Here is a 16,494-nt window from a genome sequence, read left to right on the forward strand (position 1 = left end):
CTAACTGGTGGTATCCCTAAGTCTAAATATTCTTGTTTCATTGCACAACCTTCAATGTATGTCATAATTATGTACAATTCTGGCAAATCAGTTCGCAATGAGCCAGGCAGCCCAAACTGTTGCATATACCCTGACCCTGCGTGCAATGAACGCAAGAGAAATGACACAATTTCACCTGGTTAATATTGCCTGCTAAACTGGATTAGTAGTTATAACTAGTGATTATGATTGATTGTTTTTTATAAGATAAGTTTAATGCTAGCTAGCAACTTACCTTGGCTTCTACTGCATTCGTGTAACAGGCAGGCTACTCGTGGAGTGCAATGGTTAGAGCGTTGGACTAGTTAACTGTGCGGTGGCAAGATTGGAACCCCTGGGCTGACAAGGTGAAAATCTGTCGTTCTGCCCCTGAACAAGGCAGTTAACCCACAGTTCCTAGGCAGTCATTGAAAATAAGAATGTGTTCTTAACTGACTAGGTAAATAAAAGGTATAAAAATGTAAAATACTTCTTTTTTTTTTAAATACAAAAATAATCGGAAATCGGCGCCCAAAAATACTGATTTCCGATTGTTATGAAAACTTGAAATCGGCCATTCCGATTAATCGGTCCACCTCTAGTAGAGACTGATACAAACCTCAACCAGTGTAGAGACTGATGCAAACCTCAACCAGTGTAGAGACTGATGCAAACCTCAACCAATGTGGAGACTGATACAAACCTCAACCAGTGTGGAGACTGATACAAACCTCAACCAGTGTAGAGACTGATGCAAACCTCAACCAGTGTAGAGACTGATGCAAACCTCAACCAGTGTAGAGACTGATGCAAACCTCAACCAGTGTAGAGACTGATGCAAACCTCAACCAGTGTGGAGACTGATTCAAACCTCAACCAGTGTAGAGACTGATGCAAACCTAAACCAGTGTGGAGACTGATACAAACCTCAACCAGTGTGGAGACTGATACAAACCTCAACCAGTGTGGAGACTGATACAACCCTCAACCAGTGTGGAGACTGATGCAAACCTCAACCAGTGTGGAGACTGATACAAACCTCAACCAGTGTAGAGACTGATGCAAACCTAAACCAGTGTGGAGACTGATACAACCCCCCCCCCCCTCCCGCCCACCCAATGAATTGAGTTAATAGGCTGCATTGAAAAGTTGCCTTATACTTGCTGACTAGTTTCTCTTTTTGACTGTGAGTGAAATAGTTGTAGTTAATAAGTAAAGTTTAACTTTTTCTCCTCCACAGCTTTCAATATCCTGGTGAACTTTGGCATTGCCATCACGTACCCCACATTAATCTCTCTGGGCATCGTCCTGAGTGTCCCTGTCAATGCCAGTAAGTCTCTGCTCCTTCTCCTCCAACTCTACTGTGTCCTTGTCCTTTTCTCCAGATATTTATCCCATCCAATGGAACAACCTTAACTCAGGCCGGGATTCAATTCTAGGAGTTGTGGTTTTTAAAGGTAATGTTACCGCATTCACAGAGATCCCATTCACAGAGATCCCATTCACAGAGATCCCAATCACAGAGATCCCATTCACGGTAAATGCTGCATCTGCCGGTTCAATCGGGAAATTGCTTTTCAAAGCCGCAATGCCTATAATCCGCGATGAAATTGAATCCCGGCCTCTTTCCCTGGAAATAATCAGAATTCATGAAAACATTACAGTTTTGAAAACAGAGCTTGTCCATCTCTTGGCACAACTTACCCTGAGTGAAACAAGGGTGTCTCAACTTCCCCCTTTGACTCAACTTCCCCCCTCTCCCCTAGTGTTGATTCAGATTGATGTGTTGTATTGGGGACCTGTTTGTGTTAATGTTATGTCACTTCTGTCAGCGTTATGTTATGAAGGCCTGATCATTAAGTTTGAGGTAATATAAGCCCTTGTTATGTTGTGTTCCAGTGGTTGACCTGTACACATGTGAGATCCACTTCAACGCAGTGCGTCTGATTGCCGTGTTGATCATCTGCCTGGGCTTCCTGATGTTGCTGCTTCCAGAGGACTGGGACCAGTGCTTCATCCAGCTCCATGCTAAGCTGCAGAGTAAACGGGAGGAACCAGCCGAGGAGGAGGCAGGGCCCGGCTCCAGCCTCAACTGGAGCAGGAGAGCAAGGCCCTCCATGTCTACCTTTACACACTGACCACTGTTTAATGTGGAGGGACGGACGGACACACTGAAACAGACAGGCAGAGGCAAACACGCACACGAATGGATGAATGGACAGATGGACAGATACAGACACACATACAGTGTACAGACACACATACCGATACACACACACACACACACCTTGGACACTTGATTGCCATGATGACCTGCATGGTCGACCTCTGCCCTCCGCCCTCTCTCTTTCCCCTTCCCTCTCACTAGTTTCTGCCTGGAAACCTTTCTGTTGGTCTGTCAGTCCGTCTGGGTCTGTTCAAGACCTTTTCATTTCACTGCAAAAAGCACTGATATCAATGTTTGTTCATTTCACAATCAACAAACAATTATTTCCTACTTGACCTCCACCATTTTAGAAGTCATCAGAGTTGGTGCATGGGCTCACGTCATTTAGCAATACCTCAAAGTCATTCCATTGGACTGATACATGTATTTACATCATGCCTGGGAAGACTTGCAAACTTGCCTTTGCTTTTCAAAAGACAAGGATAGATTGACAGACTAATAATAGTTACATGTTTTTGTCAGACTGATGATGGACTTTCTGGCTTTAACATCGTGTTCCTATCAACCTCCAAGATCCAGAGAAGAAGAGAACCAGGAGAGACAGAGTTCTGGTGGGCATGTCCCTGTTGTCCCTCAGGTGTCAACATCATGTTCCTATCAACCTTCAAGGTCCAGAGAAGAAGAGAACCAGGAGAGACAGAGTTCTGGTGGGCATGTCCCTGTTGTCCCTCTGGTGTCAACATCATGTTCCTATCAACCTTTAAGGTCCAGAGAAGAAGAGAACCAGGAGAGACAGAGTTCTGGTGGGCATGTCCCTGTTGTCCCTCAGGTGTCAACATCATGTTCCTATCAACCTTCAAGGTCCAGAGAAGAAGAGAACCAGGAGAGACGGAGTTCTGGTGGGCATGTCCCTGTTGTCCCTCAGGTGTCAACATCATGGCAAAGACCTGCCTTTAGTGCACTGTAGATCTCCACAGCCCAATTCCAAACAGACGCTAGCCCCTAACCCTAGCCCCTAAACCCTAGCCCCTACTACTTTGGCACTTCATGTAGATCTGAAAAGATTAGATAGGTATAATCAGTACGGTAATGAGTCCATATTGTCCTCTATTAGATCGGTATAATCAGTATGGTAACGAGTCCATATTGTCCTCTGTTAGATAGGTATAATCAGTATGGTAACGAGTCCATATTGTCCTCTATTAGATCGGTATAATCAGTATGGTAATGGGTCCATATTGTCCTCAGAATTTCCACCGTATTAGATCTTCACAACTGCATAGGGGGTAGGGGGCGATTTGAGATTTGACGTTAATTCACATTTTGGTTGCCCTCCACCTCAGGAGCCTGTAGATGTTAGGGTGTGAAGGAATCTGTCTGGGCGTTTCACTATCAATCTGAGCCATGGAATGTCTCGCTGTGCCTCTAGCAAATGAGAAGAGCCAGAGCCATCTACAGCCACACTGATTGGCCACCTGCTGTGATACACTTCCCCCTTAGATCAGATCCAGAGCTCCTGCTGGTTCCAGGCTGACACCCTCAGATCCAGAGCTCCAGCTGGTTCCAGTCTGACAACTTCAGATCCAGAGCTCCAGCTGGTTCCAGGCTGACAACTTCAGATCCAGAGCTCCAGCTGGTTCCAGGCTGACACCCTCAGATCCAGAGCTCCAGCTGGTTCCAGGCTGACACCCTCAGATCCAGAGCTCCAGCTGGTTCCAGGCTGAAACCCTCAGATCCAGAGCTCCAGCTGGTTCCAGGCTGAAACCCTCAGATCCAGAGCTCCAGCTGGTTCCAGGCTGAAACCCTCAGATCCAGAGCTCCAGCTGGTTCCAGGCTGAAACCCACTGCTCAGTCCCATGGCTTCAGTCACGACACTCCAGACCAGCCAAACTTAACCAAGCAGCTACATTTTCATTATTTCAACGTCATTTCAACCTCCTTAGCTACCACTCAGCTTCTGCTTTGATACCTGTCGGTAGATTTCCCACCTTTAAAGTCACCTTATCATGAGGCAGACGTACTATAGTGGTGTACTCTGTCAGTTAGCCAGTGTTGCAGCAACACTAGCCTAGGTTCCAGTCTGTTTATGCCCTCTTACCAACTCCTTATAGAATTGTCATGGCTTGGGAGTTGGAAAGAGCACAACCAGATCTGTGATCAGGCTAATGACACACAGGGACAAATCAAACTGCAAGTGATGATCTGTAAGTGTTGTCTCCTGTGCAAACCTTATCCCAAGATGCACAGCCAGGGGTGGGTAGAAATTATTACTCTGTCTGTGGCATTTTGGTGGAGGAGCCATTAAGGAAGTCCCATTGAAGTCATAGTGAGATCGGCTACGACATGTTCTGGCTGTGGTAGGATCGAGCTCTGTCTTCAAGATACTGTTTTTATTTATTCCATCGATTATGATTCTAAGGCAAGTTAACCACTGTGAGGACTCTTCAGGGTTACTGATGAGGTAACGAACCGGGCAAAACACAGACCACAATGTAGGCGCGGCTTCAAACAGGAAGTGGGCAGAACCTCTGTCTTGTTGTGAATGTATACATGACCACTGCTCAACACTCACCATGTGCTATCTATCTTTTCTATTTCTTCGGAGGGAGGCACCATTGGACTGGATATGCCACAGCCTCACACTACAACCATTCTTATTGCACTCATCCTTCTTGAATGAACTCTGAGATGCATCTTATTGAATGGACATGTTTTTCTATTTCTGCATTTAGTTTGACCACTGATGTGAAGGGACAGCGAGTGACTGACATCTACAGAACAAGCATGCAGAGATGACCAGATATAACTGAGCAGTCCATTCACTTCACTGCCTATTCTTTTTGTTCTGCAATAGAGTACAGGGTTGGGCTCAGTTCCATTTCAATTCAGTCAATTCTGGAAATAAACTGAAATTCCAATTCCCCTCATTGAAAAGCATTGAGGAACATTTGAATTGAAGTTTGGAATTTCAGTCCTAAATGGTCTGAATTGTAATGGTACTGAGACCAACCCTGAATAGAAGTACTACATCAGCACTGTAATCTCTCATTGTCATTCTTCGTAATGACAATATAATCATGATATTGTATTCCTCTGGAATTATTGCTAGACATAACTGTAAACCTTTGTAAGGAATGAAGCTGACTTTTACACTGAAATAATAAATGCAACATATGATTATCACATCTGAAGAAGAACACAGAGTGGTTGGATTACATGATGACGCCATGTGTTAGATCAGTTAGTTCTTCAACAAGTGTAATAACATCTGAAGAAGAACACAGAGTGGTTGGATTACATGATGACACCATGTGTTAGATCAGTTAGTTCTTCAACAAGTGTAATCACATCTGAAGAAGAACACAGAGTGGTTGGATTACATGATGACACCATGTGTTAGATCAGTTAGTTCTTCAACAAGTGTAATCACATCTGAAGAAGAACACAGAGTGGTTGGATTACATGATGACGCCATGTGTTAGATCAGTTAGTTCTTCAACAAGTGTAATCACATCTGAAGAAGAACACAGAGTGGTTGGATTACATGATGACGCCATGTGTTAGATCAGTTAGTTCTTCAACAAGTGTAATCACATCTGAAGAAGAACACAGAGTGGTTGGATTACATGATGACACCATGTGTTAGATCAGTTAGTTCTTCAACAAGTGTAATCACATCTGAAGAAGAACACAGAGTGGTTGGATTACATGATGACGCCATGTGTTAGATCAGTTAGTTCTTCAACAAGTGTAATCACATCTGAAGAAGAACACAGAGTGGTTGGATTACATGATGACGCCATGTGTTAGATCAGTTAGTTCTTCAACAAGTGTAATCACATGTACTATTTAAAAATAATATTTTTTAATACATTTATTTATTTACTGGATTAGTATTAGGATTTTTTTTACGGGATTTGCAATGTGCGTTTTAGAATGTGTTGAATTGTCCCTATATGTCGAACATGTGAAAAGGAAATAACTAAACAAAGGAACTAGACAGTATAACAGATGTAATTTACAAAGGAACAAGACAGTATAACAGATGTAATTTACAAAGGAATAAGACAGTATAACAGATTTAATTTACAAAGGAACAAGACAGTATAACAGATTTAATTTACAAAGGTACTAGACAGTATAACAGATTTAATTTACAAAGGAACTAGACAGTATAACAGATTTAATTTACAAAGGAACAAGACAGTATAACAGATTTAATTTACAAAGGAACAAGACAGTATAACAGATTTAATTTACAAAGGAACAAGACAGTATAACAGATTTAATTTACAAAGGAACAAGACAGTATAACAGATTTAATTTACAAAGGAACTAGACAATATAACAGATTTAATTTACAAAGGAACAAGACAGTATAACAGATGTAATTTACAAAGGTACTAGACAGTATAACAGATGTAATTTACAAAGGAACAAGACAGTATAACAGATGTAATTTACAAAGGAACAAGACAGTATAACAGATGTAATTTACACAGGGGAGCGCAGCTGCTTGTCAAGAAGCCACACTCATGTTAGAAGTTCAGCTCCCTGAAACAATTATTTTCAAATAAAAAACTAATTTAACCAAAAAAAGGGGAATTTCTATCATCCTAATGGAGGTGTAGATTACATCTCACATTCCAGTGTTTCTAATGAAGGTGTAGATTACATCTCACATTCCAGTGTTTCTAATGGAGGTGTAGATTACATCTCACATTCCAGTGTTTCTAATGGAGGTGTAGATTACAACTCACATTCCAGTGTTCCTAATGGAGGTGTAGATTACATCTCACATTCCACTATTCAAACAAGACTGTATAGACTCTGTGCAGCCAATGGCAATGTCTGCAATAGGTATAATGCCGGGAGCCACTTGTGGATTTGACAGCTCTAACGCAGTTCTTTCTGCCTCTGACACCATCAAAACAACTGCTATGCTGATGTCGGCTAAAGCGGATCTGATTGGATCGAGCTGTTAGTCTTCTGTTTTACCCCACGTCCTCTGAGGTTGGAGTAAGTCATAGTACAGCACTCCTGGAGACGTTTCATTCGGGGTTAAGTGCCTTGATCAACGACAGATGGATGGTTCATAAAGATCTTAATCCGCTCCGACTAGCATACATCATGCTCTACCCTCACTGTGATCTGTCCATAGAAGAAGGTTGCCTGTCTGTCTCTGGTGGCTGCAGAGAACGTCAGACTGCTGCCCTCTGCTGTCCTGGTGGGGACCTGCAGGCACTCCAACCTCCTGTTTGAACTCCTCTCCCCACCTCCTCCAACTGAGTCCTGCCACAGGGGGCAGGAGGAGGTGGAGGTGGAGGAAGAGGCGGAGCTACCGGGGCGGAACACACCACACACACGCTCCCTGGAGCTGTCCGAGAAGTTGGAGTCAACTGTGAAGACGGAAGAGCAGTAGGCCCGTCTCAGACCCTCTCCTACAGGTGGGTTGTGGATGTTAGACCCAGGTCCAGAACATACTAGGCCAGGATGGGGGCGGGGCCACTGGGGGCGGGGATGGACGGAAGTCAGAGTACATGGGTCACATGGTTCACTGCTCCTCCCCTCCTCTCCCTCCCCCCTGGTCTCGACTCCCCCACTCCCCACCACGTTCCCCCCAAGACGCACTCTGATCTTCTGCTTCAGGCACCGCAGAGCCCCCTGGAACCTCTGACTGAGCAGAGCATACAGCAGAGGATTGATATCTGAGTTCAACAGAACCAACCAATAAGAGAAGGTAACCGCTGAGGGCGGGACTAAGGAGGACTTACACGATAGGGCGGTCTCCGTGGCCTGGACTAGTGCAACGCTTATATATGGAGTCCAACACAGGAAGAAGGCGGCGATAACCAGGAAGAGACGTACAACCCCGTGGTGGTGGAGGTGATTGGAGTTGGAGTTCTGGTGGGGCGGATGGGGGTGGCCATGGGGGGCGTGTTGGGCCAGGAAGGAGAACAGTCTCCGGGATGCAGCATTGGAGCTGGAGGTAGAGTCTGGGTGGTTGGAGGTCTGTGGAGCTCCAGCAGTATGATCTGACCCTGAAGGAACCTCGTCCCCAACCTCTCCATGGGTCTCCGATACAAACCGCCCACTCAGATGATACACCAGCCTGGAGGTGGAAGGACCGTGGGCACCTAGACACCTCGGACTAGTCCCCTCAGAAGTACTCTCGGTCGGGAAGGAGGAGCTCGGCATTCCAGTGTTTCTCTGGAGCTGGTCTTCCAGGTTGTGGATCCTCCTGGCGTGGCTCCGGGCTACACGGACGATGATGACGTAACAGAAGAGGATTACTGCAGCAGGCATGAGGAAGGACAGGGCAGCCATGAAGGCTGTGTAGCTGGGACTGCTCTTCCAGTTCACCGCACAGCTGAAATAATAGTACATGGTGATAGTTTACATTAGTGACCTTATTACTGTAACATGTATTGGAAGTACTGCACAGTGTAACACGTCCTGGAAGTACTGCACAGTGTAACACGTATTGGAAGTACTGCACAGTGTAACACGTATTGGAAGTACTGCACAGTGTAACACGTCCTGGAAGTACTGCACAGTGTAACACGTATTGGAAGTACTGCACAGTGTAACACGTATTGGAAGTACTGCACAGTGTAACACGTCCTGGAAGTACTGCACAGTGTAACACGTATTGGAAGTACTGCACAGTGTAACACGTATTGGAAGTACTGCACAGTGTAACACGTATTGGAAGTACTGCACAGTGTAACACGTATTGGAAGTACTGCACAGTGTAACACGTCCTGGAAGTACTGCACAGTGTAACACGTATTGGAAGTACTGCACAGTGTAACACGTATTGGAAGTACTGCACAGTGTAACACGTATTGGAAGTACTGCACAGTGTAACACGTATTGGAAGTACTGCACAGTGTAACAAGTATTGGAAGTACTGCACAGTGTAACAATTATTGGAAGTACTGCACAGTGTAACAAGTATTGGAAGTACTGAACAGTGTAACAAGTATTGGAAGTACTGCACAGTGTAACAAGTATTGGAAGTACTGCACAGTGTAACACGTATTGGAAGTACTGCACAGTGTAACAAGTATTGGAAGTACTGCACAGTGTAACAAGTATTGGAAGTACTGCACAGTGTAACAAGTATTGGAAGTACTGCACAGTGTATTGGACAAGTATTGGAAATGATCACACACAACACTGTAAGAATGAGTAATAGCAATTATTGATACATTGTACTCATGGAAAATATTAAACATTAATAAGGGCAATGCAGCCTTTTATCTAAAGCAAACGTACATTTTAGTGCTGACATTCCATACATTGTTAGTATATTTGACCCCAGCGGGAATGGAACCTACACCAACCTGTACATGGGAGCCATGTAGGACACAGTGCTCCAGCCCAGCAGAGGAGGACAGCTGGTGACCAGGGCCTGGAGCCAGATCCACAGCACCACAGCACACTTCCTCCATAGGGTACAGTGGGAACTGGAATAATAATCAAAATAACTAGAAAAGTTCAATTTTCTGAAGGAAATGTCTGTGCTTGATTTAACTGTTTCTAATCTAGGTCGATAGTCTAATGAGATGTCCTAGGTTTAGATCGGATTGGTCTATAGTCTAATGAGATGTCCTAGGTTTAGATCGGATTGGTCTATAGTCTAATGAGATGTCCTAGGTTTAGATCTGATTGGTCGATAGTCTAATGAGATGTCCTAGGTTTAGATCGGATTGGTCTATAGTCTAATGAGATGTCCTAGGTTTAAATCTGATTGGTGTAGATCTATAGTCTAATGAGCTGTCCTAGGTTTAGATCTGATTGGTCTATAGTCTAATGAGATGTCCTAGGTTTAGATCTGATTGGTCTATAGTCTAATGAGATGTCCTAGGTTTATATCTGATTGGTCTATAGTCTAATGAGATGTCCTAGGTTTAGATCGGATTGGTCTATAGTCTAATGAGATGTCCTAGGTTTAGATCTGATTGGTCTATAGTCTAATGAGATGTCCTAGGTTTAGATCGGATTGGTCTATAGTCTAATGACATGTCCTAGGTTTAGATCTGATTGGTCTATAGTCTAATGAGATGTTCTAGGTTTAGATCGGATTGGTCTATAGTCTAATGAGATATCCTAGGTTTAGATCTGATTGGTCTATAGTCTAATGAGATGTCATAGGTTTAAATCTGATTGGTCTAGATCTATAGTCTAATGAGATGTCCTAGGTTAAAAACTGATTGGCCTAGATGTATAGTCTAATGAGATGTCCTAGGTTTAGATCTGATTGGTCTAGATCTATAGTCTAATGAGATGTCCTAGGTTTAGATCTGATTGGTCTAGATCCTAAGTTAGTAGTACAGTGCCTTCAGAAAGTATTCACACCCCCTGGGAATACTTTCTGAAGGCACTGTATCATTTGTCTAGATCTATTTTAGTTGGTTCAAATGTATAGTCTTGTAGTTGGTCAGGATCATTGAATTACCTGTAGCGCAGACAGTCCATGATAGAGTGGTAGCGGTCCAGGGCGATGGCTGCCAGGGTCAGGACTGAGGCTGTACAGTAGACTGAGGAGGTGTACCCCACATACAGACACAGGTCCTAGCAGACAGAAGGTAGGGAGAAACAGATGAACCAGTCCAGTCACTGTAATGGGGCACATTTCTCACACACAGACGATCAAATAAACATTTGAAAGACTCACTAGTGTTATGGAAGGGGCAGCCACTGACAACCCTGCTCCAGGAGAGTTACCCACCTGACAACCCTGCTCCAGGAGAGTTACCCGCCTGACAACCCTGCTCCAGGAGTGTTACCCGCCTGACAACCCTGCTCCAGGAGAGTTACCCGCCTGACAACCCTGCTCCAGGAGAGTTACCCGCCTGACAACCCTGCTCCAGGAGAGTTACCTGCCTGACAACCCTGCTCCAGGAGTGTTACCCGCCTGACAACCCTGCTCCAGGAGAGTTACCCGCCTGACAACCCTAATCCAGGAGAGTTACCCGCCTGACAACCCTGCTCCAGGAGAGTTACCCGCCTGACAACCCTGCTCCAGGAGAGTTACCCGCCTGACAACCCTGCTCCAGGAGAGTTACCCGCCTGACAACCCTGCTCCAGGAGAGTTACCCGCCTGACAACCCTGCTCCAGGAGAGTTACCCGCCTGACAACCCTGCTCCAGGAGAGTTACCCGCCTGACAACCCTGCTCCAGGAGAGTTACCCGCCTGACAACCCTGCTCCAGGAGAGTTACCCACCTGACAACCCTAATCCAGGAGAGTTACTCACCTGACAACCCTGCTCCAGGAGAGTTACTCACCTGACAACCCTGCTCCAGGAGAGTTACTCACCTGACAACCCTAATCCAGGAGAGTTACCCACCTGACAACCCTGCTCCAGGAGAGTTACACACCTGATAACCCTGCTCCAGGAGAGTTACACACCTGATAACCCAGTAGCTCTCCATTAGGAGGGTTGGCCTCCCCTGGGTTATGGTACACCCCTGGGTTATGGTACACCCCTGGTTATGGTACACCCCTGGGTGATGGTACACCCCTGGGTGATGGTCCACCCCTGGGTGATGGTCCACCCCTGGGTGATGGTACACCCCTGGGTGATGGTACACCCCTGGGTTATGGTCCACCCCTGGGTTATGGTCCACCCCTGGGTTATGGTCCACCCCTGGGTTATGGTACCTACAGATTAACTATATGACTGCTTAGAGGCACTATAACATCAATGACACTCACACACACTCTCACACACACAGATGAATAGAAGCCCCAGATCAGCCTTACAGTACAGTCGACCCATCCGTTGTTCATGATGGAGAGAGCTATGAAGGGCATGACTCCAACCCCGACCAACAGGTCACTGATGGCCAGGTTCATAATGAGCACTGATGTCACGCAGTGGAAGGTCTTGGTGGCCGCCACTATCACAATCACCAGGATGTTACCTACAGACACACACACATAATATGACAGCATTAGAGTCACATGGATCTTTACCTTCCATTAAAGGGGCCTATCTGCAGTTGCTATAGTCATTATTGGATTTATGAATTAACCGTGTGAACAGCCATTTTTGGAAACGCACACTTGGCCCTCTGATTGGACCAGCAAACTGTCAGTCAACAGAGGTCAGATGAGCTGGTGGTTTTTAAAGTTGGGGTGGGTCACAGAAGGTTTTTGGAGGTCAGAGTGTGAAACTGAATGGATTTATTTGTATAGAATGGTTTTATGGTTTTAATAGGCTATATAGGTATAGCCTACCGTTTGTATATGTTATATGTATAACTAAGCCTATTCGATCTGGTCACCAACATAGGCCTAAGGCATTACACCAAATTCCTTTCTCAAAAACACAACATGGAAAAGATGTGTGTATTGACTGTTGACCAATGACCAGTCTGCAGCATCAGCCGCCCCACACTTATCCAGATAAGTGACCAAAAATCACTTGTTTCATCCTCTCCGGTTTTGCCTGGTAAAAACAGAGTAGCCTATGTTGATATTATCTATATACAGCTCAGAAATCTGTTACAGAGCATCTTTGCCAGAACAACAGGCTACCAGGCAATTTTATTTGAACATTTTCATATTTCAGTGAGGCCTAGTTTGGGTGAGTTAATTAGGCTATATATACAGTACCTCAGTTCTACGTATTGGCTATATGTCATAAGATAGCTGTGACATCACACTGCCTTCAATACTTATGAGATGAAGATGTTTGTGAGGAAGAGAAAGGCTACAGACAGACCCTGCTTTCCGACCTCCACTGCCTATAGCGAATGCTGACCTCCGCTGCATACGGTAGAGTAGCTTCCAGCCTTGTAACGCTTAGAACACACCAACAGACAGATTGCATTTTGGAACGCTGCGTTTGCTTTGCAGCATTGCGTTGCAGATGTAGTTGCAGTGCGTTCGGTGTAGTGCATTTCGAACATATGTGTCAAATGGAATGCGTTAATTGCTTGACAGAAATGGTAGCAGAAGGTGAATGTTGAACTGTTGTTGCCTTACATATCCAGATGAGGCCTCATGCCATTTTGCGCTTCGGTGTGTTCGAAGCGTTATGATGCTGCTTGCTCTCGACTCTAGAAAAGTGACACGATATCCCTAATTGATATTGACATGAATGACTTTCAGCTCAAAATGCAGGTGTAAAACGCTGTTTATTTCTGTATCTTGTGTTTTGAAAATACATAACCGTTTATGGCTGTATGCATTCTTATTTCTATGGCAATGACAGGCTACATCTGCTCAGATTGTGTTCGCGTGTGCGTGTGCGTGCGCGGGAGTTCGCGAGCGTTGAACAATCCGGTCAAAACGTTTAGGAAACAATGATCTAGCGAACAGATTGTTGATTTGCTGTACAACTATGTTGTACAGCAAATCAAATTGTAGAGCGAGAGGATTGCCATAAATAAATATGTACAACTCCAAAATAATACTAACTGTTTACTTTACAAGCTCACCAGCAATGGGCATCAAGCAACACAATCACTAGCATAGGCCCACTGGTCTTTTGCCATGTCGAAATGGATTCAAATGGATCATTTACTTATGAAGCTTGCATTTAGAATATGTTGTTCAAATTCATTATTACATCATCAAAAATGTGTTGACAAAATAATGAAAAGAGCTGTCTGGTAGCCTCAATAAATAGACACATATTTGTAGTTGAAGTCATTGCATGTATCGATGTTTTATTTTACTTGAGACTTGACTTGCTCTTACAATGCACGACTTGGACTTGACTCCAGACTCGACCAGTTCTATTTGTGACTGGACTTGAGACATGGACCTCATGACTTGAGACTTGCTTGTGACTCGAATAATAGTGATTCAGTCCCACCTCTGTAAATGAATGATACCGGTAACTGCCAAAATAAAGGAAACCAACATAAAGCATATTCATAGGGCGCTGGGTCACCACGCGCCGTCAGAACAGTTTGACATAGATTCTACAATTGTTTGGAACTTTATTGGAGGGTTGAAACACCACTCTTCCACGAGAAATGCCATAATTTGGTGTTTTGTTGTTGATGATGGTGGAAAACTCCAGAATCTCACATAAGTGTTCAGTTGGGTTGGGATTTGGTAACTGACTGGCTGACTGACACACCCACAACTGAGATCTCTTCTAGCCATGGTAGCCAAAATAATGGGCAACTGGGCTTTTTTTTTTATACATGACCCTAAACATGATGGGATGATAATTGTTTAATGAACTCAGGAACCACTCCTGGGTTGAAGCACCTGCTTTCAATACACTTTGTATCCCCTCATTTACTCAAGTGTTTCCATTATTTTGGCAGTTATCTGTATAATATATAATCCATTGATTCTTGAAGAATATAACTTAGCTTAGTTCAACTGTCGTACCTCATCAGAACCCAAAATATAAACTTGTTTTACACCAATGTTTGTAAACACAGTAAATGTAAAGACACCATATAGGCTCAACATGGTTAAAACTATATTTTTGATCTCCTAGATGGTCAGTCCTTGCATCCATAGCTACGTCTATGAATTTGAGAGTGGTTATATTTCTTCAGCCCCAACTGTCAGCTTTGTAGAGGAAGGGGGGGGGGGGGGGGGCAGGGAAAACGCTTTGTTGTTGTTTCAACTGCCTATTGCCGCTTTAATTTATACAGCACGTTTCAGAGTAGGCCTCCTGTAGAGGTCTCAAAGCATTCTTATAAGAAAAGTCATTAATAGTTTCAGAGTAGGCCTCCTGTAGAGGTCTCAAAGCATTCTTATAAGAAAAGTCATTAATAGTTTCAGAGTAGGCCTCCTGTAGAGGTCTCAAAGCATTCTTCTAAGAAAAGTCATTAATAGTTTCAGAGTAGGCCTCCTGTAGAGGTCTCAAAGCATTCTTATAAGAAAAGTCATTAATAGTTTCAGAGTAGGCCTCCTGTAGAGGTCTCAAAGCATTCTTATAAGAAAAGTCATTAATAGTTTCAGAGTAGGCCTCCTGTAGAGGTCTCAAAGCATTCTTATAAGAAAAGTCATTAATAGTTTCAGAGTAGGCCTCCTGTAGAGGTCTCAAAGCATTCTTCTAAGAAAAGTCATTAATAGTTTCAGAGTAGGCCTCCTGTAGAGGTCTCAAAGCATTCTTATAAGAAAAGCCATTGCTACAAATGGTGCTTTAATCACAAACATGGCCAGTGTCTTTCTAAAAGAAAGCACATCACACAGAGAGACATCTGCCACCAATGTATAGCAGCACCCAGCGGGGATTTGTACAGCATTCATCACGCCAGCGTTTCCCTTTGATTATTTTACACAGGCATAAAAGGCTCTCCAAATCAGTGTTCAGAGCATCTTTAATCAGTGTTCAGAGTCTTTTTAATCAGGGTTTAGGACCTCTTAAACCCCACATTTCTAATTAAAACCATTATAGGAGCCCAATGTATTGAAGGAAGAGGGGAACATAGTGGGCGTCTAATGCGACAATGAAGAAAACGCATATAAACTGGAAGTCAGTGAAAACTGAAAAGTGATTCACTTTTTCGAAATGATTAAGTATATTTTCATGAGCTTTATGAAAATAAAAGGTTTTCCTTGCAGTTGCGCATCTGCGTTATGATGACACACACCTGTGACTGCGCCGAGACACATCAACACCATCAGGACCTCCAGAACCAGTTTAGTTCGGGGGGACAAGTTGAGCCGAGCCTCCGCCATCGATGTCGCATTCCGGACTGAAATCCGCATCTCATCCGGGAAAGGGGCACTTGTATCCAGCCAAGCGCCACCTAGCTGCTCCATAGCCTACTCTCCTTTTTTGATGCTATTTAGCCTAGTTTAAACTTTTTGTTGATACTGGTTGGAAATAGTTTTTGCCGCCAAATATCCATAGGCTATTAATTCTACACAGGGTAAACGACATACATTTTAGTCATCTTGTAAATACGTTTCCTTCTCATTATCCATTGTTGCTATCCTCTACCAGTCTAATGTCTCCGCCGCACCGCTCAGTGGTTCGTTCACCTGCGCAACGTTATTCTTGGTCAAAGTTGGGCGTGGCGCTCGGCACCTTTCGATAAACTACTGTGAGCTTATGTTCTTTCTGCGCTATGAACGGCTTCCGTGAGAAATAACATGGTTTGTAAAGAAAAGCATAAATCAACCAAACGTGTGTGATAAGAAAAACAGAGTTCTTACGAAATAATTGTTTTATTTGTTTAAAAATATGCATTACTTTCCAACAATTTCTCCACTCCAAAAAAAGCATTGTTCAATATTTAATACCACACAGAAAAAAAACAGAGACTCGGGGAAAATCAAGTGTCTGCTGCTTTACTGGGAAAGCACTTGGAAACA

The 16,494-nt window shown here is 44.0% G+C and overlaps 2 protein-coding genes across 3 annotated transcripts in view; one reads left to right on the top strand and one right to left on the bottom strand.

Annotated features, from left to right (window-relative positions):
- slc35f3b (solute carrier family 35 member F3b) overlaps positions 1–5,370 on the top strand; it is a 149,010-nt gene extending 143,640 nt beyond the window's left edge. The window contains exons 9-10 of one of the 2 annotated variants that reach the window (XM_031813108.1): positions 1,259–1,348; positions 1,918–5,370. In XM_031813108.1, the coding sequence (XP_031668968.1) occupies positions 1,259–1,348; positions 1,918–2,156 (329 nt within the window). In that variant the 3' untranslated portion in view covers positions 2,157–5,370. The remainder of the gene's footprint in view (positions 1–1,258; positions 1,349–1,917) is intronic. The other variant, XM_031813109.1, reaches the window with a different exon arrangement.
- An 811-nt stretch (positions 5,371–6,181) lies between these two features.
- On the bottom strand, positions 6,182–16,157 carry LOC116359731 (5-hydroxytryptamine receptor 1D). Its single transcript, XM_031813107.1, has 5 exons — positions 15,768–16,157; positions 11,959–12,119; positions 10,650–10,765; positions 9,535–9,657; positions 6,182–8,555 (listed from the first exon to the last, which is right to left on the bottom strand). The coding sequence occupies exons 1-5, from the start codon at positions 15,937–15,939 to the stop codon at positions 7,304–7,306; spliced, it is 1,824 nt and encodes a 607-aa protein (XP_031668967.1). The 5' UTR covers positions 15,940–16,157; the 3' UTR covers positions 6,182–7,303.
- Between the last annotated feature and the right edge of the window lie 337 nt (positions 16,158–16,494).

This window comes from Oncorhynchus kisutch, unplaced genomic scaffold (genome assembly GCF_002021735.2).
Source record: "Oncorhynchus kisutch isolate 150728-3 unplaced genomic scaffold, Okis_V2 Okis04b-Okis11a_hom, whole genome shotgun sequence".
NCBI lineage: Eukaryota > Metazoa > Chordata > Actinopteri > Salmoniformes > Salmonidae > Oncorhynchus > Oncorhynchus kisutch.